This window comes from Tinamus guttatus, unplaced genomic scaffold (genome assembly GCF_059628265.1).
Source record: "Tinamus guttatus ecotype Peru unplaced genomic scaffold, ASM5962826v1 Tinamus_guttatus_pri_ptg000314l, whole genome shotgun sequence".
NCBI classification, from domain to species: domain Eukaryota; kingdom Metazoa; phylum Chordata; class Aves; order Tinamiformes; family Tinamidae; genus Tinamus; species Tinamus guttatus.
This window is the reverse complement of record NW_028288848.1, coordinates 3,239,709-3,265,184: the sequence shown is the minus strand read 5'-3', so window position 1 is coordinate 3,265,184 and position 25,476 is coordinate 3,239,709. Positions and strand designations below refer to the sequence as shown.

The 25,476-nt window shown below is 44.1% G+C and overlaps 2 protein-coding genes across 2 annotated transcripts in view; one reads left to right on the top strand and one right to left on the bottom strand.

The window, feature by feature from the left end:
- MXI1 (MAX interactor 1, dimerization protein) overlaps nucleotides 1-2,826 on the top strand; it is a 41,844-nt gene extending 39,018 nt beyond the window's left edge. Inside the window, exon 6 of the mRNA XM_088528638.1 lies at nucleotides 934-2,826. Within this exon, the coding sequence (XP_088384764.1) occupies nucleotides 934-1,097 (164 nt within the window). The 3' untranslated portion in view covers nucleotides 1,098-2,826. The remainder of the gene's footprint in view (nucleotides 1-933) is intronic.
- Nucleotides 2,827-9,781: 6,955 nt separating this feature from the next.
- Nucleotides 9,782-18,538, bottom strand: SMNDC1 (survival motor neuron domain containing 1). The gene is made up of 5 exons (XM_088528633.1): nucleotides 18,384-18,538; nucleotides 14,641-14,783; nucleotides 12,462-12,623; nucleotides 11,292-11,445; nucleotides 9,782-10,581 (listed from the first exon to the last, which is right to left on the bottom strand). Exons 1-5 carry the CDS (start codon nucleotides 18,501-18,503, stop codon nucleotides 10,444-10,446), a joined length of 717 nt encoding a protein of 238 aa, XP_088384759.1. The 5' UTR covers nucleotides 18,504-18,538; the 3' UTR covers nucleotides 9,782-10,443.
- Nucleotides 18,539-25,476: the final 6,938 nt, after the last annotated feature.

Genomic DNA, 25,476 nt, shown 5'->3' with positions numbered 1-25,476 from the left:
GTGGAGCAGATAATGGAAAGCAATATCCAGCTTTTCATTCTGTCTAGGATGTTCCATGTGTTGGGCCTACCATGGTATAAACAAGCAAACAGAATCAATTCAAATTGCCTCTTAAAATTCCTGAAATCTTTCTAAGCTCCCCCGTCTCTCCCCAAGCAATTATTCTCCTCAGTTAACCACTCAGATCGTCTTTATCTGCTTTTAACAATGAACTGAGATTATTTTCTCCTTTGAAACATCTCCACTCTAGATCCCAATTAGGCAAAATAAACAGTTTGGTATTTAGTGATAGACTCAAGGAGGTTCTACACTTTGAGCTGGAGTCTGCAGTTTAAAATAGAAAATCTTTTTGGAAAGTTCCTAAATGCTATGGGAGCAGGATTATTAACTGCATAGATCTCCACTTTCTAAGTTTCTCATGAAAATAAGGTTTAAGCTCTTAAATCCACTTCGCATCTCCTGCAAGTAGTCCCAGATCCCCATGGCAGTGTATTTTCTTACCCTGTATGAGTGGTTTCAGTGTTGGCAAATGGTATTACACAGGTAGCATGTTACAGGGGAAACTTCATGCTCTGTTTTCTCTGTTGCCCTCTGTTCTCTCTGTCTTGTTTTCTATCAGTGGAGGGTAATGATGCTCCCAAGAAAGAGGTAGAGTGACAAGTTGAGTGCCTGGTGTGACCCACCTATTGAGGCAGTGCAGACCACATGCTGGAGGAGTCCAAACCCTTAGCTGAGTCCCTAAGAAAATCTCTGAGCTGGTGTCTTGTGTCCACAAGAATGTCCACAGTTTATCCCACTTTGGTGGGGACTGCTGAAATACTTTTTGCCTGTTTGCTGCTTCCTCCCTGACTGGGAGGGTCACAGTGGCAAGAAGGGAGCAGTTGGGTTTGGTGGTACTAACCTGTGTGTGTTTCTCTTTATTTCCCTTTTTAGAAGAGATTGAAGTGGACGTTGAAAGCACAGAGTTCTCCCATGGAGAAGTGGACAATATCAGCACAACCAGCATCAGTGACATTGATGATCACAGCAGCTTGCAGAGTATTGGGAGTGATGAGGGTTACTCCAGCGCCAGCGTCAAGCTCTCGTTTGCTTCCTAGAGCCAAGTGAGGTGACAGTGCAGGGCGAATGATTTCACTGGGGTGATCAAGCTGGGTCCTAGATGCCAGTATCCTCTTTCAGAAATGACATGTTGACACCTAGTCCTGGAGAAACCTGTAAATAAAGCCTTTTGGGTAGAGGAAGCCTCCACAGAAACCCAAATACATGTTCATTTGGTCATGTTACCAACACCAATTCTTACTGGCAAAAAGTTAGACCAAACCCTAGTCCCTTTAAAGTTAATGATGAGCTATCCATTTGTTTCTGTGGGACTTGCATTTAGACCTTAGCGATGAAACACTTTATTTTGACTTTATTTGTTTGAAAGAGGATACTAGAGACTCATCCCTCTCTTTCTGCCATGAGATCTGAGAAATGTCACAATTTCTTATATTGCATTCAGATTGAACAATCTAGTTTAGGCCCTTCTGAAGAGCTTTTGTGGTCCTGAAAGGACCGTGTCCTGCAGTTTATCACAATCCAACGCTGTTGTAAATTGCTAGGAAGTCTTTGAAGGCTTATGTAGCCTAGGAATAATCTAACACCGGTAACGACTGCTGTTCGGTGCCCAGAGGGAGAGGGGCAGCAGAGAAGCATGTTCAGGAGAGAACACCATTCAGCTCAGCTTTCTGTTGAACGTCATTTAAAAAGCAAGTACCTCTGATGCGTGGCCAAAGCAAGGGGTACAAACCTGTAAGCTACCAGCACGTCGTGGGCTGTCACCACTGGGGCTGTGACACCGACAGCAGATCTCCCGGTAGACGCGTGCGCAGGCACCCAGACAACTGAGGACAGAAAGAAGCCAGCACGTAAGAGAGCTGCTGGGCCAGAAGGACAAGCCCAGATACTGAGCCACTACGATCTTTTTATTTGAAGAGATTTTTGATAAAACATTTGTAAAATGTGTTGGGAGGGCAAACACCCCAAGTCTGACGTGTCTTTTTAGAGCTCGTCCATACGAAACCTTAGATGTCTTTTATATGAATTAACGCCATGAAAAGATCTCTGTTCCGATGAAGCACTTGACCCAATGAAACACAAAGATGCTTTTTGCCATGCACACAACGGATGAAGGCTGTGCCAGCTGGAAAGGCCAGGTTTGGTGGGGGTTTCTTTGGTTTTCTTTTTAGAATCATTCCCTTTGCTGCCTTTTGAAGTTCCAGTCCAGTAGTTAACCTAGTTAAGCTCAGCACGTCTCTCATTAAGGTAACGTTTCGACTGCACGTCCTGTTCCCAAGGGCCTTGTCATCCTACCCGTGCAGGTGCTGTTAGGAGCTATTGTATCGAATGTTTGAGGATTTTCTTGGAGCCGAGCGTTCTAACCTGCACTTTGAGGGCTTTACCTTTTTATTTTCGTCTTTTTAATGGCCAGGAATATTTTGTTTTCCAAGTTTTAAAAACCTTAATAGAGTCCTCACCTATGGCATTGTTTGAAACTTTGTATATCTTTAAGTAATTTAACTACCCCTCATTACTAAGGAAAAAAAGAGGAAAAAAATGCTTTATAAAATTCATAACTTATTGCTGATCTGAATGGGTTGTTAATTTCAGTCCTGTAGATTTTATTTTATTGTTTTAAGTAGGGTTGGGCAAAAAGAGGTAAAATAAAATAAAAAAAGAATAAAGACAACTATATTTAGCAGTGCAGTGGAATTGTGTTTAAATGTTAGCATATGGTTCCCCATTAAAGTAGCACTTTAACGCCATTAAACATTTCTGTATCTGAAATGAGTTGTGTTCTTCCATGTTGGTCATTCGTATCATTTCAGCTGACCCTGTTCTCGTTGTGCCTGGAAAAACGTGTTGCACTTTGGTCCTGTGATGAAGATCCTGAGCAATTCTGGTGTAATGTGTTGTTGTTGTTGTGATAAACTGCTCGTGTTTAAGTGTTCTGCTGTTACTGAATCTCCCCCACTGTCCTCCAAAACATGTCATCCCCGTGAGAGACAACAGGATACCAGGGAGTAGAGGAACAATGTTCCTGTGCCTGTGATGAACTATTCCTGTGTGTTTTTTGTTTTCCTTTAAATAATTTGTTTCTTAGGCCGAGGTCAGATCGCTGCTCTCTCCGCTTGTGCCCCTGTAACGCGGTGGTTCAGCCGCTCCGTTCTGCTGCGTTCCGGGCAGGAGCAGGGCAGTTTATCCCCCTTTGGGCTGTCTGCTCCGGCCTGGCCGCGCGTTGAGCTCTGGCCCAGCTGATGGGCCCGGGGCCTTCGGAGGACGCGACGTCCTGGCCGGGTCCTTGGCAGCGAGCGGGGCCTCCTGGGCCGCGTCGGGGCCTGCAGGGCCCCGCGGCTGCGGGCTGAGCGCTGGCAGCGTCACCGCTGTGTCACTGCGGGGTTTTCAGCTGCTCGGATTTATTTTGGGGTGCAGGTAATGTCTGGATGGCACAAGCTTGGGAAGTCTTGTACTGCAGCAGTGAATATGAACCTCTGCCTCCAGCATGGCCTGACTTACCTCTTTGGCGTTGTTCTCCTTGAAAGTGTTGAGCGGTGGCAGCCCTGATGCAGCTGGATGCCAGTGGGACGTGGTGGTTTTCTCCTTCTCCCAGCACTGCCTTCTGCATGTTATTCCTGTTTGTTTTAAAAGGCCCTTGGGAAAGGGCACAGCTGAGAAACACTGGGATGGGAGGAATGGGCAATGGCTCTGTCCTCCTGCTCAGTGCATAAGTCATGACCATACGGTTGGACTGGAAAGGAGTTCGAAATGCAGCCACTCGCGTGCTCCAGGACCATCCAACATCCACTGCCTTTTCTAGGGTAGTGGACTTGAAAGGTCCTGTTACATCAAGTCCTGATACTAGAAGCTGTTGCAGGAAGAAAGAGGAGCTTCCACCATGAGCCGCTTGCCTTACTGCTGCGGGAGCACCAGCATTCCAATAGGGAAGAGGACTAGGATTAAAACAAATGTAAATAAGAGCCGTTTTAATAAATCTGAAAGACAAAAGGTTGGTTGTTTTGGTGCTGCAGGGTTTTTTTGGCTAGGTTTTGGACAGACAGAAGCATTTCTGCAGCTTTCTAGGGTTGTTCTACCCTGCTGGATTGGTGACCCTTGGGACGCACTCGCAGCTCCGCGCAGGCTCTAGTGCGCGTCCCGATTCTGCCCACTGGTCTGGATGGTTGTGCTGGAATGGTCAAGATGACTAATTGGCTCCAAAAAGTTGCTCTAAATGACTTCTAGATGAAAGTACAGTGTAGTTATGCTTATGAAAGACATCGGTCAGATGATCATAATTTCATCTGGTTAAAAATGTATGAATCTTGAGAATTGTCCCCATTGTGACAAGCCAGAATAGTCCTGGGTGCCAGATCTGCTCTAGGATTGTGTCGACTTTCAAAGTTGCGTCGAAGTTTCTGCTAGTCTCTCTGGAGTTGTGCAGAACAGGAGGAGGATCCAAAGATGCCCATCTAAACCCTTGAGGGTCAGGTCTCTCTCACCCTTGGGAAGCTGCTCTGGTCCCTCATGGGAGCACAATCCCATTCACCGGTTCTTGTTCCTTGGAACTGAGAAGTGCTCGTGGAACGACTTCTTTCTTGCTCTAACGCTGTTCTGGGAAAGAAGTTAACACTTCCAGTTGTGACAGAAGTCTTGTTCAGTATTGCCTAGAGGTGTTTAGGCTCAGCCAGAGGGGAACTCAGCTCTTGAAATGCTTCTTTCAATGCGCAGCGGGTGGAGTTGAGGCCAAGCCCGGGTGTCCGTGCTGGTTGCTTTGGCTTGGAAAACCTCAGGGAGGACTGGGCAAGTGCAGCACCCTGGTAAGGCCTGTGTCCTTCCCCCTCAGAACATCTCAGCAGGTGCCCTCCTTTGGCACCACGTGCCCGCAGGCCAGGACGTGTTTCAGAGGGTACCTGCAGCTCCATGTTGCCTCTGGAGCTGGGAAGAGCAGGAATTCTGTTCGCTGTTGTAGGTGCCGCTTTAGGCGGATGGATGTTCCCTTGGGGGTGTTCTCCCTTGGTGCTGTTGGAATCCCTGCAGAGGAGCTGGGAGGACGTTCGTGCTGCAGCCACCTTGTTGGTGTCTCTGCAAGAGAAACTTTTCACCCCCAGTCCTCTCCGTGGCCTGGAGAGCTGCCCTACGCATATAGAGTAACCTTTATTCTCACCACGTGGCCATTTGGGCGTGGAATCACTTTTTGTTTCATCTTTGCAAAATAGATGTGATTTTCCTCCTCACCCTCCCATCTTCCTCGGCTTTGCTTTGTGCTATTGCTTTTGCAGTTCATTTTGGTGCTTGCAGTCTAACAGAAGCCCTAAATCCATCTCCTGCCAAGTTCTACAATAATATAGTGACTTTCCCCTAACCAGAGCCTGCTGTTGGTTCCTCAGGCACTCTGGCTCTATCCACACGTCCAGGTGGTGCCTGGACGTGTGGAGGCCGCGCACAGGCTGCGCTCGTGCGCTCGCCGGCAAGGCCTCCCCTCGTAAACAGGGTGTTTGATGGCCCTTTTGCTACGGGCAAGGCCACTGAAGCCCACGCAGCAGCCTCCCTCCTGGCCACGGGGGTGTTGCAGAACGTCGCCTTGCGTCTGCCGCTCAGTGCAGGTGCCTCTGCCCGCGTTAGTCACTGCTACCTGCGCTCGGTTGTCACCCGAAGGTCGTGTGGGCCCCCGCTCCGTTAGAGGCCGCATTGGTGACGGTGGTGGCCTCAGGCCGGTCTGTCCCATGACACCTGTAGGGCGCCGGCCCTGTGGCTGGCTGGCGCACGGAGCGTTTCCCAGTCCCATCCCGGGCGGCTCAGGCTGTTGGTCAGGATCATCCGTGTGTTCCTGGACTGTGGGCCCCGACGCCCCCCGCCTTCCTCGTCCTTGTGCTCCTTCACTCCCTGCTCCCCGCTTGTTGTGCTCTGTGTTCTCATGTTGCCCCTTTGAACTGGATGGAGTATCTGCTTTTTGGGTTCAGTGGCAGTGGCAGCAGTTGTGTGCACTGAATGATGAAGTCATTTTCATATTTTTTCTTTTCCTTTTTTTCTGTTTTTTTTTCTCTTCATTTTTTCCTCCTTTTTTCTTTTAATTATTAGTATTATCTAAATCAGATAAGCCAGCAAAGGAACTTCTTCAATAAGTTTTATGGTGGTTTTAACAGCGTGGCTGCTAGTCAGAATGCGTAGACCTGGATGTATTACCTTAAGAAGCAAATTCGCCTTGGGCTGCCAGTGGTTTTGCCAGCTGTGTTACTGTAGAGCAGGCCAGGAACTTGATGGGGAAAGCAAAAGCTGCTGCCTCTGCTGAAGCAACAGGCTCCTCTGCAATACTTCTTAATACAAAAAGCGTTTCTTAAGCGCTTTTTTGCAGCATCCAGGCTCAGCCCAGGGCGGCCTCGCGAAGGCTGCTCCCCTGAGAGGGATGAGCCTGTGCAGAAGGAGGGAGCACGAGCGCTCCTGTGCGGCGCGGCCTTCGTGGTGACTCTGTGTTCTGATGCGCTGGTTAAAAAAAAAAGTTGCTTTGGCGGGTCCTGCATTAATGGGCAGCTAGTTCAGTTACGTGCACTGAGGTTTGCTATAGTTCTGCCACGTCCCTGTTTTAATCTGGGTATGAGGAGGCTCTTGGCGCTCGGCTCAAGCACAGGCAGGCTGCAATGGAAGGGGGAAGGGGCAGCGAAGCCTCAGCTGGCACTGGGGGCCCCTTCGCCCTTGTCCCCTGCTTTCTGGGCATAAAGGAGGGCCCAGAACCAGGTGTCCCTGTCACAAAATGCCGCCCAAGTGGTGGCTTGAACTAGGAAAAGAACAGCCAGGGGAAGTAAATGGGGTTTTTTGTTTGTTTTAATCAAAAAATCTCTGGATTTCAGACTTACAGGACTGTACTTGGGTGTGGTGCCAAAGCACTTGGGTTTAAGCAGCTACAGAAATACAAGTTGAACAGTTTCTCTTTGGTGTAAGGAAAAATTGATTTTTTTTTTATGCCATGAGACTTGACTTGCCAGTGTAGCTCCTCTTTATTCCCAGTCTCTGAAGCTGCCGGTAGGAGCTGGTCACCTGTGACAGGACAGACGTGACTGCCCGGTCCCAGCTGGCGGCTGCGTCTCCTCGGGTGGTTCAGCTGTGGATGGTTGTGGTTCTTTAGCAGTTACTGAGCAGTCGCAGGTGGGAGAGGGAACTCTGTCCTCACTTTCCGCCCTGGATTACAAGTTGTGGGATTGCTAGGGGAGCTGGACTGTCCAGGAGAGCCTCCCTCGGCTCTGAGGAGGAAGCAGTCCCCATGCATTCCCTGTCTGGCACAGTCCCCTTCTCTGAAATAAATATGCTTTGTCAAAAGAAATATTTTTCTAAGCATTTCTAGCTTAGTGTGAACTTATTTTTTTGCACTTTTTGTCCCAAATTGGTCTTTTGGGAGCTTCTCTGGGAGCTGTTTTCCTGAAGTGTCCCAATGCAGGTTGTAGCCACTCCTTACCTTGAGAAGCAGATTGAGACACATGGTGCTTAGTGGCCTGTCTGGTAAAAACCTGTTGGGGTGTCCACACCCCTGTCTGGTGTCATAGGGTGCTCACAGATGAGGGTGTGCTTGGCCATCATTTGAAAAGGTGAGTGCTTTCTGCTGTGGATAACTGTAATTTGTTAAAAAAATATAAAAATAAACTTTATGGTATTTTACATAGAAAAAGGAGGTTTTATTCCTCTGTCTTTATCTGACTTCTGAGTCACTCAACACTTGCATTTCTTCCTTCCTTTCAATGTTTCTGAAGTATTAATGGGGTCTTCCTGGCACTGCGGTGGATGCTTAAAAATATACATCAGCAAGGTGGTGATCTCTACGAGAAGTGGCCCTGTTAAATCGGGTGATAGGAGGAATAGCTGCATGAACAAGTTTCCCTTTATTATTATTATTGTCAAGGAGTGATATTCTCTCTCCCTTAGATTAGACCATCACAGCTAGAGTGCTATTGCTGGGTCACAACCTATCCCAGGTAGGTGAAGTAGGAAAAACCCAATCTTTCCTCCAAGGTTTGTTGCAGCCCTGCTCCTCTGCAGTGTCCAGCAGGAAGTTACAGCCGCAGCACCAGGCAGGCCAGCAGGGCAGAGAGGACGCTGAGATTATTCAAAAGAAATAGCACTTTATAGATGAAAGGCCAAAACAGTCAGGTATGTACTAGTTTTGCTGAACTTTTGAGGAAAGGAGCAGTAGAAACAGATCCCGAGCCCACCTGTTTTTACCTGGGGCTGGTGTGTCAGAACAAAGGCTCCCCTCTCCCAGTGCCTGCTGATGACTCAGGGGCCCCGTTCTCAAAGGCCAGTTTTGTCTGATTTTGTTTCCTGACGTGGAGGAGATGTTGCTGGGGGTTAGTGACAGCCTTACAGCCCCTTGGCCAGCCCCCCCAACCCATCTCCTTCCCTCAGCAGCGGTGCAGGAGCTGCTGGACTCCCCTCCATCTCCCCAGGGCACAGGCTCTTCTGCAGCCTCCCCTGAGACGGATCTTCCCTCAGATAAGCTTTGTGTTAGAGCTGTCCTATGCAAAAGCAGATGTAACCCCCCTGCTACCCAGGACAATCCAGGAATCAGGCAAAAATCTCTTTAATGCAGTGACTGTGAAGTATTTCTGATTCAAATATTGCATTCTCTATACCCAGCATTTTCCCTCCGTCTCCTGTCACCTCAGAAAACTGTACCAAGCATTTACTATACCAAGCCGTGTGCACGTCTTCTACTTTGCCAAATATATCCAGGAGATTTTAAACACTTTATTTAATAAAAGTTAAACATACAAAACTGAAATTAACACACTTTGTATTCATAAAAATCACCTTCTCCCATTAATAGGAAGAACCTTTTTCTATATATGGATTCTAAACTACCAGTTGCAGATTTTAGCTTGAGTTGCGACTCAGGTAACTGATGGATATTCCCACCAATCAGTGCATCAACAATTGCTGACGTGACCTGATCTAGTTAACAAATTACAAAATGAGCTACATTAACATAATATACAGGGAAATAATGGTCAGGGTTAATGGACAAGAAACACTGTTCAATTACTTAATGGGATATACAGCTGATGTACTCTTGTCCATTAACTCAGCCCTAGGTTTTACAAAAATAATATCTACATTGTATACAGGGCTACCCATTAACTTCTTGTAGACACATTACGGATTCAGAGATGGCACCACTACCGTAAGTGAGAGACAAGTAACAAAGGAAAGCAAATCACATACATAAAGTACAAAAATGCAAGAGCTTTTACACGTGGTTTCCTGAATAAAATTGAAGGGGCTCAGCAGCACTTTAATACAGCTGAAATTACAATGAACACACTAGGGCCAGTCAATTATTTTTTAGGACAGAAACTTCAGACTAACCTTTACTTACTCACAACTAACTAAGTGGGATCTAGGCATTCATATCTGCCCTGCTTCAGCTCTACTTCACTGGATGGAGAAAGCCCAGACAAGACATTACTGCGCATTCCCGGGCTGTGACTGCACCATCAAACCTACAAGATCAAGATCTACAAGAGGTGAGACAAAAATTCACGTCCAAAGCATAATCATTAAGTCTTCCCATCTCTGATCCTTTTTCTTTCCTTTTTCTTTTTTTTTTTTTTTTTTAAGTACAGTTCTCTATTTTGAAATTGGACTCTAATTAACTTGTCCTATGGTTTTCTGGTTACATTTCAATAACCTCCTGTGAAAATTTTATGAGTATAAAAAAAGATACATCCTCTGTTTAACTTCTAGCACAGGAAATTCAGACTGGAATTAAAGTCAGATTTATTGTTTCTAGCACATGAATCATCATTAGTAATAAAGATGGTGGGCCCTGGTCTGCCCTCCTTTACAGCTGTACAAATCTATCATTTGCTGCATTTGTAAGGGAGTAATTTAGAGCTTCCTTAGCAATTCCATTTGATGTCCAGGCTAGAAAGGAGCCTGGCTCTCCCTCCCAGAGCTGCACCAGCTCTGCTCTATAATGCTAAATTTGTCACTGAGGGGAGTAGACAGGACCGTGACTACAGAAACAAGAGAGAGGCTGTAAAGGTGCCATTTTTATACCACCACTTCTCTTAGAGAAAGGGACAAGAAACTGAAAAAAAGAAAACTTCACTACCAGTATGAGTGGAAGATGCTGGAGATTGAAGTTTCAGGTAACTACTGCTTTCAGAGTAACAGGTAACAGCAGTTAATGAAAGCATTTACCTGTGGAAAATATTTTAATGCAGCTACAAAAAGTTTAACAATTAGGGGAGTCAAATCAATACCTGGAGATTTAAGGCTCTTATCAGCTGAAGCCAAAGTGATGGTGACAAAATGGACTACTCACTATGTGCCAACAAATAATTTACTTTTAGAAAAATATAATGATAAAAAGATAAGTGTAAAGCCCTGCAGAGATGAAGTTTCACGATTTCCCCCCTGTTACTGAGGCATCAAATGCCTGACATTGTATTTAGAGGTATCTTGATACTGTGTCATGGGTTTGTCTGCAATTCCACACGTTCCAACTCCAACTTTGCCAGTTACGCTCTCAGGGGAAGCAAAAATACTCCTCTTCACCTGCAAGTGAAACAGAAGACAACGCTTCTAATTAATTACAAGCTTGCTTCTAAAAATTAGCCAATATTAATGTTTAAAAACTTTCAAAATCCTCAACATCTTCCTCTATAGCCAGGCAGGCTTTCTCAGGGCTAACTTATCCAGGGCATATTATCAGCAGCTGAGACAACAGAACTGAGAAGCTCCTGCACCCAAGCACTGGCTCTGATTGTAGCACTGTGGACTCTGCTTAGGCCAAGGGATCCATGATAATGAATTTACCTTCCCCATACATCAATCTGTGGCAACTGTTCAAGAGACCATGGTAAAACAAAGGAACATTTTAAAATGTCTTTGCTATTTTTTTTTTTTTTGCAATGTGTCTGCAGGGCAATTATTTAGTGTTGCATCTGCCACACCATGGCAAAGAGCTAGGTCTGTTGGTCCAGACAGGCTTCCAAAATCCAAGCCCCAACCAACACTGCCCTGCAACTCCAAGGGCAGACCCACTACTCCCAGGTAAGTGCAAGCTCAGACTCCTTAAGAAGGGAAAAAAAACCCTCCCCAGTTATGCAATGCAAAACTGGAGCTTTAGTGCAAAACACCAAACTGTACATTTCAAAATCTTGAAGGTGAACAGGTTACTTTTAAAACCACTTCCTCCTCTCTTCCAAGTCACTAGGCAGAATTCTGTATCTTGCTATTATACCCATATTGAAAAACACACAAACCTGGCCTTTTTTGTTTTTAGAATAGGCTCTGTTGTTGAATTGTTGCCACTTGACCTTCTGGTCCTCTCGTTCCTGTTCAAGTTCTTTAATTCTCTGAGCTTTTTTCAAAGCTTTCTTCTTTTTATACTCTCGTTGCTGGGCTATCATTTCTTTTCTGGAAGAAGGGAAAAGTCATTTTATGTTTGTGCTTTTTTTCCTTCTCATTAAGTAGTTTTAGAATTTACACAATTGTGTAAGAAATAAATTTCTACAACAGACATATACAATAATTTTCTCTAAGCAACAAATCAAGAGCTTGTAAATATTCTACACTTCTAGGAGGAAAAAGAAAAGTCTTCCCATGCATAGGCATACATTGAGTTTTTTTTTCTGGTAATAACAATGGAACCGATTAAGACATTGTTAAATGCAGCAAGACTTGGACTTGCAGGGAAATCATTTCTGAAACTGAGAATGTACCCATCAGCAACTCTAAATTGCAGAAGTGTTTGTCTTTGAAAAGGCACACAGCCCATTCAGTGAAACAGCCCCCATTTTTCAGGGAGTCCTGCTTGAGCACAACTTTTGTGCAAGATTTGCGCTAACAAGGAGTGGACAGGGAAGGAAAAAAGAAAGTACAGCAGTGATAAGGGATTTCAAGGGGGCAAGCTCAGAACTCTGCATAGATCTGCTGCTTTTTCCAGAAGCTTTCAGGCCTGAAAAATACCTGTGTTAGTGTCCTACTGTGTCTGAGGAAAGCACCTCTGTGCCCTGCAGGGTTTATCCCTCACACGGGTAAAGCAGAAGCACGAGCCCTTCACCCTGGCGAGCAGGTTCAGTTCTGAGCTAGACTGTAGATCTGGAAACAGGCTGCAAACAGCCACCAGCAGATCCGGGCTGAAATCCGTAGTCCTTCTGCTGTCAGCAGTACTGCAGTCTACCATTTATACACTGCATACCATAAAAGAGCATAACCTGAGTAAAATCAAATCTGGCATGTGAGATTCTCGGGATACATAAGGAAATCCCTGCCACAATTATCTAAACATTATATGCCCCATGGGTTTAAGATTTTTTTTTCCAAGATTTCAAGATAATAGAGAGGCATAATTTGTAAGAGATTTTTTTAAAAAAAAAATATGGAAAAAACAAAACAAAAAACTTTCAGACACATATGTGTTTACCACTTACTTAGACATGGGTTTGTTGCCACTGTCCTCTTTTGTTTTCCTTCCCTCTTCCACAGGCTTGAGGTTGAACAGAGGGGTAACTTCAGCATTGCCATAGCCCGCAAACGTGATCGCAGCTGTGCCGTTCTCCTCATCGATTTCTTCAATTTCAGCTTCATAACACCTGTAAAGATATCATGGCTGTAAGCATGTGAGTAAAGGTTTAATACTCAGCCCTGCAACACCTACACTGACAGCCAGCTAACAGCATTCACTTAAACAAAACAAAACAAAAAAAGCCTCCATTTTTAGGGACAATATACAAGTCAAATTAAGTGATTGGGATTGGGTTTTAAGGTCAAAAGCAAACAAGTAAAAAGACTGCAGCCTGTTGCATTTGGCCTCAATCATCAAAAAAAAATAACCTTATGGTATCAAGAGTAACAATGCTTGAGCAGTCTCATTGGAAACTCTGTTTATGTTTCTAGTTCTGGCAGGTCATCCAACAGGATACTGCTTTTAGAGAAGTCAGTGAGGGGCTTTAATAAACATCTGTTTGTGACAGGAAAGTTTGGTTCTATTCTTCTCCATGTAAGAAAATATTAGAAAAACAAACTGAAGCATTCTAAATATTATCCTTTTAACATTTACAAATAAGACATTTATTTTCTGATTCAATACAACAATTTGAAGTATTATGCATATCAAACATGTTAGTCAACCAAACTGGCCTCATAGAAAGAAAAAGGTAAAAAGAAAAGTGACAGTTCATGACAGGAAAAAAATAAGTTAATTATTTTGAGTCTCTAATTGGGGGAATGAAGCTCTCTCTACCTCTGAGCCAAGCAGGGGAATAAAATGAGCTTTTTATAGACAATATTCCAATTAACATCTAATTAGTTTATTCTGTAAGTTTAGTGGCCAACATCCTTAGTTTTGCTCCCAGTTAATGCTTTGCATCATATGAAAATAGAAGTCCAACTTGCATGTGGTACAATGCATTGGTTTCCAGCTCTTCAGGTAACTTTTTAAAAATGACCAGTGTTTCAGCCGAAGCAGAGGGGAAAAGACAAAAAGAGAAAAAAAAAAAAAAAAAAAAAAAAAAAAGAGAGAAAAACGAGAACAACCACTACCAACAAAAAGAGAGCAATACAGTCAAAGTCCAGCATCGCATTCCTGACCTGCCAAAATTAGATACACGTCAGTGGACACTCCACTTGGGACATTCCTTCCCAAGCTCCGATCCTCCAACACAGTGATCAGAGCAAGAAGAAACCCCCACTGTTGACTTAAGACAGTATGATCTGGTTTTGAATTTTTTATATAAAAGCATCTTAATTATTAATGATCAGTGGCATAAAAACTGCTGCAACTTCAGCTTTGTTTTCTACTACGGCATTAACAGGTATGTCAAAATTTCTACCTGGGTACTACTGTGTTACTAGAACCATGCTCTTGAACTATAAAGTTTTTCCATAAGTGGTAATGAACAGGTATTAAGTAATGAGGTATTAACAGAGTACGTACAATGTAATTAAAAAAAAAAAAAAAGGGAGACATGGGATATTCATAAATTTTGCAGTATGGAAAACAGTTTTACACATTTTTTCCCCAAAAATAAGTCAGAATAAAATCCTATGATTCTCACAGCTTCCACAACTTAACGCAGTCAAGACTACATCAAAAAAAGCTGAGTAATTTACATCAAGTTACATTAGTTACTAGTTACATTAATTAGCCAGCTAATTCACAGCCCCCAGAAAGCATTTCCAACTGGAAGGCAACTTCCCAAACTGAGATGCTGCAAACATGCATTTTTCCAGACAGTCATCACCTACAAATGCATGAATATAATGATGACTTATTATATGTTCTAAAACCTTTATGAATTGATCTGCTCCAACAGATCAATTCATGAAAGCTTGCTATTTATTACACCAGTAAATGTTAATTTCCCAAAGTTACCCTAATTTTATACGGGTAGTGACTATTACAGCATTTCCAAAAAATGACCCCAAATCTCTTTAGTTTGCAGCTACACTACTGACCTTTAATAAGTGAATATAATGACAGCTAATATCATATTTCTTGCCTGATATCCTTCTGCTTTCAAATTGCCCTAGTGGGCGGTTCAAGCTGAATGAAAGTTTCTTACCATTGCACTATTTCATGTAACTGTTAGAGAAGTTTTCTACACTTACTGTCCATCTTCACTCCATATTGCCATACATCTGTCCCCAACTTTCCAGGAGTGGCTGGGCAGAGCAGAAGCAGAACTGTCAGAACTGGCAAGAGCTTCTGAAGGTTGTGTTGAAAGGAGATCTTTGGTTAATTCTATGACTTCCTAAAAGAGACAAACGAAATACAAGGAGTAATATTTCAAACTGCTACAGTGTGGGTTTTTTTAACCCCAAGTTTTCTGAAGTTGTTGTGCTAAATACATAGCTATGTAAAGTACACTAAGCTTTTTAATCATTCCACTAAATTAACTCACTGTTGATGCTGATAATAAGTTACATGCTGTTCACTGTATTGCAGTGAAGTTACTTTTACCCCCACAAAATTATTTCAAGTGGCTCATGCTTTCTATAGAAAGCCTTTATAGATGAATTTGTTTATGCCCAGGCACAGGGCCACAGACAGTCAGCGGAAGAGAGGAAATCAGTGATGCAGTTCAGCACACGCCTGCATGGGATGCTTTATTACTGGCCAGAAAGTACACACCAAGAAGTGGCAGAGCAAGTAGTAATCGGTGCTAAAGTGCTCAAGCACTCGACAAAAGGTGGGAAGACATCACACTTCCATTCCCTGTCCGGCCAGCTGCTTCCATCCCTTGCCGTTTGGGACTAAGCTGGCAATATTTATGTATTTCAAAATTATTTTTGAAGTTTACTCATTACTCCTTTGAAAATTACTCATTTACAGACACGAGCACGCAAAAACCCTGCTGCAAAGTTTCTGTCAGTGTTATGTTTCTGTTTTCCAACATCAATGCCACTGATTTTGGCTACTGAAAAAATGCCAAAGATCTAAGAGCAAGCATCTAAAAGGATATTCAAACTTTCTGCATAAGGCAAGGGAAATGCAGTTCCACAAGAAAAAAAAAAAAACCTTCAGAAGTTAAGAGTATGTCAGTATTAACTATCACTGGTGTCAGAACTACAGATCCAATTTTAAAGGAGAGCTACAGCCACCCCATGTTCAACTGTAGCTCAGCAGAGCCTGAACTTTCCCCACATCCTCACTTAGTTCAGTTAGGGCTTTTAAAGACAAGAGAAGCTCTGGAAAAGGCAGTGGTAATTCTTCACTCCCCAGGAACATTAAGGACCACAAGCAGTTCCTAGACAGCAAGCTAATACTAACTACACTTACATGCATTTTTATTTTATAAACTATAGAAGTGAGGCAAGCGTCCTAACAGTTTTTCTCTTCCAGTAGTTACCACCTGAATCACAAAACACCCTCATAACAGAAGCTGTGCCCGTACTTGTTTCTAGAGGAGCTGCCAGGGGCAGGAATGGGAGCTACAGACTGGGATCTGTCTTCTGTAATGCTATATGTGACCAGAACAGACTTGGATAGCCAAGCTGCCTGGCTCGAGGGAGCTTCGCAAGATTTACAGAATTAGCCTAATTTTGTTTTCCATACGAAAACTCCAAACAGTTCCTCAACACAAGATAGTAAAAATCTGCAAACCCAAGGGACATCACAATGTGAAAAAGGTGTCTATCCCAGCAGGTCAAATCCAGTATGACAGACAACAGCTACCTCTGCGAGGGAGTGCTTCAGTTACACAGACTGCCATCGTAACATGAAACTGTTGACATATTCTTGCCCCTTCATAAAAGGTTTATTACAGAACCCAACAGGAGTAGTTTCAGGCAAGTCTACCAGGAATTCTTTGAGTTTGATAAAGTCATGCAAACAGCAAGCTATACACAACAAATTTCTGGTAAAAAGCTTCATTTGATATTCTCATATCAGAATGCTAAGCATATTTATAAAGATAGAAACACTGATTTTATTTCAATTCACAAGGTAATGCTAAAGAAGTCTTTAAGAGAAGCCGAGTGGCTTAATGAAAGGAAATTTCTGAACAAGAGTTAGTCTGGCAAGAAAGCTCAATAGGGCAGACTGAGCTCCACGGTGTGACACTTGCCACGTCCCTGCGACACGAGACTTTCTGCCGCCACAGAGAACACCAGCCTCGGTTTGCCAAGGCTCTCTGCCTCACTAACTGGACCTTTCACACCCAGATAAAGCTCTGCATTCTGAAATGCAGTACCCAGGTAAAGATCACAGCCAAGATCAACCTGAGCTCACCCAAAAGTTAAGTTGGCCTACAAGTGTTTAGGTGGAACAAATGAAGCAAAGATAATAACTTGTTAAAATAAGCATTACACGAAATTTTTATCTTGTTACTCAGAATTAAGCCAAGCAGACTAAGTGCATCTCTAGTGCATCACTTATTTCTGATACCTAAAAAAAAAGTTTCAGTTACATATTAACGCTCTTTTTGAGTGGACAAAAAGTATTTAATTGGGACACTAAATTAGTTTGCAAAACATTATCTATGTCATTTTCAAGACAGAATATGCAGAAGGCAAGGCTCCTGGGGACAAAAATGTAAACATCTTCCCTATTCTGTGCAAAAAACTTTTATAAAAATGAGTTTGCAAGTTTTTCTTTCACATCAGTGATCTCTGCGTATCAAAGCCAAGGTCGTGTTCATATCAGAAATATCATGCCATATGGGTTTTGCTGTGCCTCTTAAAAATATAAAAATACGTACACGCTTTTAACAGTGTACAATAAAGGACATTAAGATGATCTATAGGATGCCCTATGGGCACAAAGCCTTTATAATTTAAAAGGAATTCTAAAAATTACTGACTTGAAGCACTACTTGTATTTTGGTTGAAGTATCACTTTACTGCTGTTTATTCCATGCAGAATGGAAATGGTTACAAATGAATTTTGTACTGGGTGGTTTTATATATTTTTGATATCTAAATTAATTCACAATAGGAACACAGCAGTATTTTTTCAGTTATGTGCCAAATTATCACCATACTTTGGCTTACCTATATCATAATAGGTCTATTATATATGTAAGAATGCAACAGACCACATATCAGCTTATAATTAGCCTGGCCATCTTCCTGTCACTGAGCAATATCCTAAGCAGTCGATATGGGTTTTAGCTCTTGACAGTATTTAAAATCTGCAGATACCAGAAGAACAAATCTCAATCTCCTCTGACGCACAAAATTAAAAGAATCAAGATTTAGACATATGAGAAACAGAGAATCACACTCCAAAGCTCATAGCATTTTAAATGCTATAACAAATAAACAGATTCTGGACTGAATGAACTTGAGAACTCAAAAATAAATTAAAAAGCATAACACTGGATTTCTGTATCTCTGATTTATTGCAGTTATGTCATGTCAGCCAAAGGTGAGCAGTTAAGGCTGAAACCAGCTGAAAGAGACTGTCCTAAGGTATGTTGAGAGGGAGCAAAAATAAAGGAAAAGAGAAGAGGGGAAGAGAGATAGAGAAACAGATCATCATTAGCAGATCTTTCATCCCTCTCTTCTGACTGGAAGATGAGAAACACGTTTGTTTCCAGCAACTTTTTTCTTTCTTGTCCTACTAACTTCCACACAGATTTTCATTTTTAGCAATGTTCTAAAGGAAAAACGCTAAGTCTAACAATTTTTCAAACGTTTGAAGCAGAAAAGCTCGCTTTGCATGACACCACATCTTCTGGAGAACCCTAGGACACAGATTAAAAAACAGCCTAAGCTTTGCTTCTCAGCGGCCAGGCCGCAACCCTATGAAATCACATGAAAGGAGAGCAACAGCGCAAGGAGGTGCCCGTTTTCCTCGCCGGGCGAGAGGAGGGCAGAGCAGCCCAGGGCCCACGCCGCCGCGCACCCACCTGCAAGTCCTTCTTGAGCTTGAGCAGGTCCTCGTTCTCGGCGTTGCCGGACAGCGCGGCCTCCACCTGCTGCAGCTGAGCCTTGTAGCTCGCCAGCTGCTTGGCGAGGTCTTCCGACATCTGCGGGGGGGAAAGGGACCGTGAGCAGCGCGGCGCGCACGAACCGCCCCTGTCTTCCCCCGGGCCGGGCCAGGCCGGGCCTGGCCAGGCCGCACCCCCCTCCCCCTGCCCAGGCCGGCGAACAAAGGGGCGGCGGAGGCCGCGGCGGGGCCGGGCGCTCACCGCGGCGGGCGGGGAGCGGGGGCGCCGCTCTCGGTCCCGGGGGGCCGCGGCCGCTCCCGTCTCGCCGCGTCGCTGGGGCCGCGGGCGGGCGGGCGCGATGGGGTCGCTCCGGCGGGCGCCGACGTCTCGCGAGAGCGGCCGCGCACCCGCGTCACGTGGTGCCGCCCCGCGCCGCTGGTTGGCGGAGCGGCTCGCGCCGTCACGCGCCGCCGTCACGTGCGGGAGCACGGGGGCTGGGGGGAGCAGCGCGCAGGCGCGGCGGCGCATCCGGGCACCGGCCAACGGCCGCCGCCGGAGGGGGGGGGCTTTGCGCATGCGCGGGGCGGGCTCTGGCGCGGCCTGATGGCGGGGGTTAAAACAAACCGGGAGCAACGGGCCAAAAGGAGCAGCAGGAGCGGTGTGAGCACGTGGCGCTGCCCCGCGGAAGGGGTCTGCCCGGCTGCTGCTGGGTAACGTGAATGATCCCCGAGTTAGCGGGTGAACGGTGCTAGAGCGGATCCCCGGCTGCCTCTCGTGGAAGGGAGGCGCTGCGGGATGCGCTGCGGCGCGGGCTCCAGCGGAGGATTCGGGGCAATGCTGGGGTGCCAGGGAGCAGCCCCCACGGACTGTCTGCAGCTCGTACCGTAAAGTGCTCGTTAATCCAGTGCTAGAAGAACAGTAGGTGCGAAATGACTGAAAAAATAGAATTAAGCTCTCATTTTTAATAGCAAGGGCGATCTTTCAAAGTATTTTGGCAATTTCTTTATTTTAATGAGTATCTTAGTTTTCAAAGTGATTACTTGTCCTAAGCAAGTTGTTCTTTAGCTGTGGCATCCTGTGGACTAGAAGCTGAAGTTAAATACAGGAAGTCTCGTGACTGTGAACCTTTTTCAGAGCAAAAACTGCACTTTTTAAATGAGCTCGGCAGAGAATCCTTGCCAGCTGTATATTTGTTTTCAGTAATTGCATCCAGTTGAGGTTGGGAAATTTAGTAGGAATTAAGGCTAGATTGGTAGGCATCTCATCCTGGAATTGTGAGTAGTCATGCTATTTATGAGCTGTTTGTATTTTGTCAAACACTATTACAGGGTGCTTAGAGGTGAGCCATACAGCGTGCAAAGATTGTACTTCAGTTACATGCCAAGTAAATTCATGTAATACTATGTTACTGATATTTCAGTAGAGCACTTAGTCTTATTTGTTACTCAAGCTGTTAATGTAGTTTAAGGACATGCACATTTAAGACTACTTCTCACCACAAATACCATAGAGATACCTCCTTCCTTTAACAGGAGAAAGAAAAGGCAACCTCATTAGTTCATATATTAGCCAAACCTACTTGCCAGTAACATTGAGGTGCTCAGCTAGGTTTTTTAATAGGCAGCGCTTGGAAAAATTGTTATTACGTTGGGAATAGTGAGGGAAAATAGTTCTAACCAGAGACCTCCCTGCAATGCTGGTGCTGTTAGCAGCAGTTAGTGTCCTGGTGGCGTAGATGTTCTGTAAAGACTGTTAGCAAATATTTAAAGGAATTTTGTTGGGGAGATAATATTTTTATTAATCAGCTGAAGTATAGTTGGATGCTCCTTGGGTCTTACAACAAGGGGCCTGTCTTCTATACCTACAATTTTATAGTTGGAGGAGATGTTGCTTCCTGCAGTTGTGGTTTCCATGCCCAGTAGGTGGTAGTGGTGCCTCATAAAATGTCTGTATCATTAGATGTATTTAAGTAGCAATGCAATAAACTATTCTTTGGAAAGACCAGACTTATGTCTTTTTTGTTTTCCTCTCTTCTCTCTCTGAAGATAACTGGATTCAGTCTTTTAAAACATGAGAACTATGCTGAAAAAGTACAGTTAGATGATCGCTATTCAGCATTTCTTAAAGTTAAATCCTGAAGCAGTGCAGGGTCAGATGGAAGGCAAGTAAAGTCTGAGAGCTGAAGAACAAATAACTAATTTAATGTTCCTGGCTTTGGGCCTTCTCTGTATGGGTAAGTTATGTTCAACACAGGGACTTAGTAAGTAACAAAAACTTTTTTTTTTTTTTTTTTTTTTTTTTTTACAAAGCACTCTGTCCTCATGGCAGAAATTGTGATCCAAACCTACACCAAAATGGAGATAGTGGAATTTCTTTAGGCTTTTCTGGTGGTTGGCTTCTGGCAGGCATTTTATATCAGGCTTGAAACGCAATAGTATATTCACTTGAATTGAACCACTAAGTAAGTATATTAATACTAAGATTCTGAGGTTTATTTTCCTGAAGCGGATTTTTTTTTCAGCTGTTTCTCTGAGCAAAGTTGAAATTTTTTATTTTTTATCGCTTGTCGTCATGCTGTTATTACAGCTGATGACATTGTACATGGAAAACATTATATGATTTTAACTATTGCAAGGCATTGGTTTTGTTGTTTCTGCAAAATTTGTCTTTTTTTTTTTTCCCCTTCTATGCTGTTTGTCTCTGGCTGATCTTTGCAAAGCGTCAGCAGTTTGACACTTAGGAAAATCAAGTTAGAGAAGAAAAATGTTGATTGGCAGGCACGCAATGAAATATTTAACTGTTTCGTTTGGAGATTTTTGTGCCTCTTTGTTTTGCAGCAGGGACTTGGAATTTGGTGCGGATGTATTGCTTATTTTATGGATGTGGTGTTTTTGCTGTTACACTACGAAATTTCGCTTAGTTGCAAGGTTTTTAAAGACGTGTTTGTGCAGAGGTTTGCTTGGATGCAGAGTTAGTACTTAAAGAGGCTGCTAGACTCTACAGCACTGGGAGCCAGCGCCAGTTGTGGTGCTAAGCGGTGAAGCTGAGAGCTCAGAAATGCCCAGAGCGATTACAGCAATTATGCCCCATCAGTGAAAAAGGCGCCGTGACTAAAACCAGGGAGTAAAAGTGATTCAGAATTGGATGAGGAATAAGAGGCATGGTGTGGGCACTGCAGAAAGAAGGGGGAAAAAAAGTTAGAATTGGGAAGAGCAGGCAAAAAGCCTCTATTTAGGACGCCATCTGCATCAGAGTCTAAGATTCTTGGATTTCTGTTATCTCGCTGGTGACAACTTGGTGAAACCTCCTAGCTTACCTAGGAGGTGACATTTACTTCATCAATGCAAGTGGCAGGACTGTGTGATGAACCTCAGCCAGGCCGACGCAACACGCAGCTTGTTGAGTATTTTTGTCAGCGTGACACAAGTTGATGTGAAGGAGCCACGTCAAGGAGCAGCTTCTCGGAGGCGCCCGTGCCGCTGCGTGAGCAGCCTGTCCGCGAGGGGTGCCCTGGAGGCTCCGCTCCTTCCCGTTGCAGAGCTGGGAAGTCTGTTGTTGAGACTCCCTATGTCTCTAAGAGTTTTGAATGACAAGTTGGGAAGATGAGGGGAGCTTGGGAAGCTGGGAGGAAGGGTTATGGCAGTAGGTAGTTGAGCCTGGGGTGATGATGAAGAGCTTGCACTTGCGAGCCAGAGGTGTGGGAGGCTTGGGAAACAGGAACTCAAAGTCAGCTTGGAAACAGCGTAGGGGTGTTTGTGTGTGACCTGGCAAGTAAGGAACAGGGAGTGCTGCAGGGATGAGCTGTGGGACGTACGGGGGAGAGGGGAGCCGAGTACTGCGGTGGTGAGGGCAGCCAGAGGGAGGTCATGGTGAGGAGGGGAGAGCGAGAGCTGGGGGGAGTACGTGACGGGGAGAGGTGGCCATGGGCACAGCTGGCAGAGGTAATGAACTGCCTGTGCAGACATTTCATCGGGGAACTTTGCTTTCACTTTGTCACCTACTTCACTTTGCCCTTTAGTAGGGCAAGCGCGTTGCCTTACAGGAATATTAGTGTGAAGCCAACCCCCTGAAATCCCAGCGTTACGGCTGCCTGTGTTGCCTTAGTCTGACCGCTTCTGCCAGTGCATCAGGCTACAGTCTTTAATTACATTATCACACACTTTCATCCTCCTCCTCGTAATCGCTGTTCTGTTCAGCACACAGGATTTACAGTAATCAAGCTTGTGTAATCAAAAAATAGGCTATTGTATGTAGACCCCACATCGTTTTGCTGTGCCTTAAAGGAAAGGAAGCTGAGAGAAGAGGAAGGTTACTTTGTAGGAGGGCAGCAGACCTCCTCCATTAATGGCCTGAGCTGGGACCCTTGAACAGAACGTGGCCACGTTATGGCCACAAGGGGCTTGTGCATGGGGGAAAAAAGAGCTCAGGGTTCAGACATAGAGCAACTTGGGCAATAGCACTTGACATTCAAAAAGAGGTTGGATTCAGCTGCAGGTTATTCTGCTGCCACTGGAGCAAGGCTGTTATGCCTTGAGGAGCTGTGCCATGCGTTTGTAGGTGTTGGGAAACCATAGCATTGCTGTCACTGCAGCTGCTGCTCCCCACGGGCACTGCTTAGAGCATAAAGATAGCTGTTGTGGGACGGTCAAAATGGAAAGAAGTGATTTGAGATAGTGAGGTTTATTTACAAAGAGGGTACTGGGTCCCTGCTGCCACTCCAGAAGTTAGCGAGATCAGAGCTTTACTTAGTCACATTTGTCTCTACTCTCCTTTAGAGTCAGGGCTAATTAAGCCAGCCTTATGTGGTGGGGTGGTTTTTTTTTGGTTTGTTTGTTTTTTGTTTGTTTTTTAATGTTGTGATACAGTAGTGATGAGTATCAAATAAGAGCCAGTAAGAAAATAAAGTTATCTCTTCATAATAGCGTTTGAATACTTTGTGGCAAAAATACAGATTACAAAGAACAGAAAAGATGAAAATGTTTAAGTTTAGTGGGTTCTGCTGACCTCAGACCGGATAGTGAAATCTGGCATCAGAGCAGTGTCAGGGGGCTTCTGAAGCCTGACTTCATCTTGCCCTATATTAATTCTATCCCCTAAACCTAGAAGATTCACAAGGTCAATGTTTTAATGCTGAACCAGGAAAGGGGTGTGTGTGTGTTGTTACTGCACGTAAGTCTTTAGAAGTGTTGATGTGTTACATTAGCTGCAGAATTTGCATGCATCAATGTGCTTTCTTACCAACATAAATAACATGTACAGTCTACATGGAATCCCAAATATGCATATCCCTGTTGCAAACTCCTCCATCCTTTATTTCCTGGCAGTCTTTCAGCCACGTTCTTCTCAAGTGAGCCAGTTTCTGAAGTATGCAGGTAGCGGTGAGATATGGCAACCACCCATCCTGTTGCATGAGTGAACTTGCTAAATGTTCTCTCCTGCCTCATGTTAGTCACTGCTGCAGCAGCGAGGCTGCTTTCATGTGGCTCAGCATCCTGCTGCCAGCAGTCAGCTTGTTGTGTCATTCCTTACACCTGATCTGGTATGTGCAGAAACTGAAAGTCCATCTATAGATGTTTCCTCTGAAAATGAAACTGAGTTTTCCCTTGCATTGGTTGTCTGAAATGTCACTGCAGTGATCTCCAAAAATTTGCTTGGATTCTCACAGATGTCAATATGCAGAAACTAATAATAAAGAAGGGTTTATCAGATGAGCACTTGCTTTCAATGAAAGAAAAAAAAGATTGCACAGCTGATGACTAACGTGCCTTTAAATGCTAAATTTCTTATAAAAATATGATATCCAACTTAATGTGATGGGGAAAAATAGGTCACTATGTGCAAAGAGAGTATGTTGAGATATAGCAGTTTTGGAAGCCGAGCTAAATGGTTCTTGTTCATGCAGGTATCATCACAATGTATGGGCTCAGGAATAATTTTTACTCTTATAGTGCCTGAAGATCTATGCAAACTTTATTTTTTAGTTTTCTTTCAAGGTTTTTAGAGTTTCATCTAATTCTCAGATGAAGTGCTAGCCACATCCCGTACTTACAAAGGAAAGAAGGTATGCTTGATAGGCATAGTCGATATGTTACCTGTTCATTCCTCGTGACAGGAGGATTTATAAATCCAAAGTCTTTTAAAGCTTTAGGGCTACAGAAGAATTTACCACTTGACTTGGTCCTCTGTTGACTCAGGGGGACAGATAGTAAGTTCTGGTTCTGATTAGATCCTCTGAAATTTGGGGAATACTTGTCCTCTTCTTGGTCAGGCCTCTTCCCAGTCGGTTGTGGAGATGGGAAAATGAGCTAGTTGATGATACTGGGCCTTATTCTCCCTCCTATGTGACCGGAGGAGAGAGCTTAAAATGAAAAGCACCAGTGTTGGGGGGAAGAGAATTTTTCAGTGACCCCATTAATGGATCATATCATCATCATAATATATCATGCTATGTTCTTGTGCTTCCTCCTCCGCAGTGGAAAAGGTTGATAGCAGGGATAGGAGAAGACTGCATTCAATAATGGGCCAAGGGCTGTCTCATACAGATGGCTATTGCCAGTGGAGAGAATTTGTCTCTATTTCTACAAACTTTCTTTACATTTCTGGTAATATCCTTAGCCTTCCATGTTAAAGTAATTAGTTAAATTAGTTAATTAAATCTCATTAGCAGTGACTTCCTGATTAGATGCTGCTGTTGTAGCATCTTTTGAATGAAGCCCTAACTCTTCAGACGCAGCCTGCTTTGCTTGATGGATTCAACTCTCTGAGCCTACACCTGGTCAGTAGCAGAGTGAGTTTTTCCAGGGCACTTGTGGACAAGAGCATGTGGAGAGAAATCCCCACTCTCCTTGTGTCAGGCAGGATGAGTTGATGTGCAGTTTTTATCTCAGTAGTTTGTTTTGATTTACCATATAGATAGCTATGGACTGATAAAGTGCAGCTGAGGGTTGAACCGTCTGCATTTTAAGGTGTGGTGGTTCTTTTTTGTTTTGTTTCAAGCATCAGTCTAATTCTCTTTGGGGTTTGCCACTCACACACAGCTTTTCTTGTTTATTTGTCTATCCTAACCAACTGC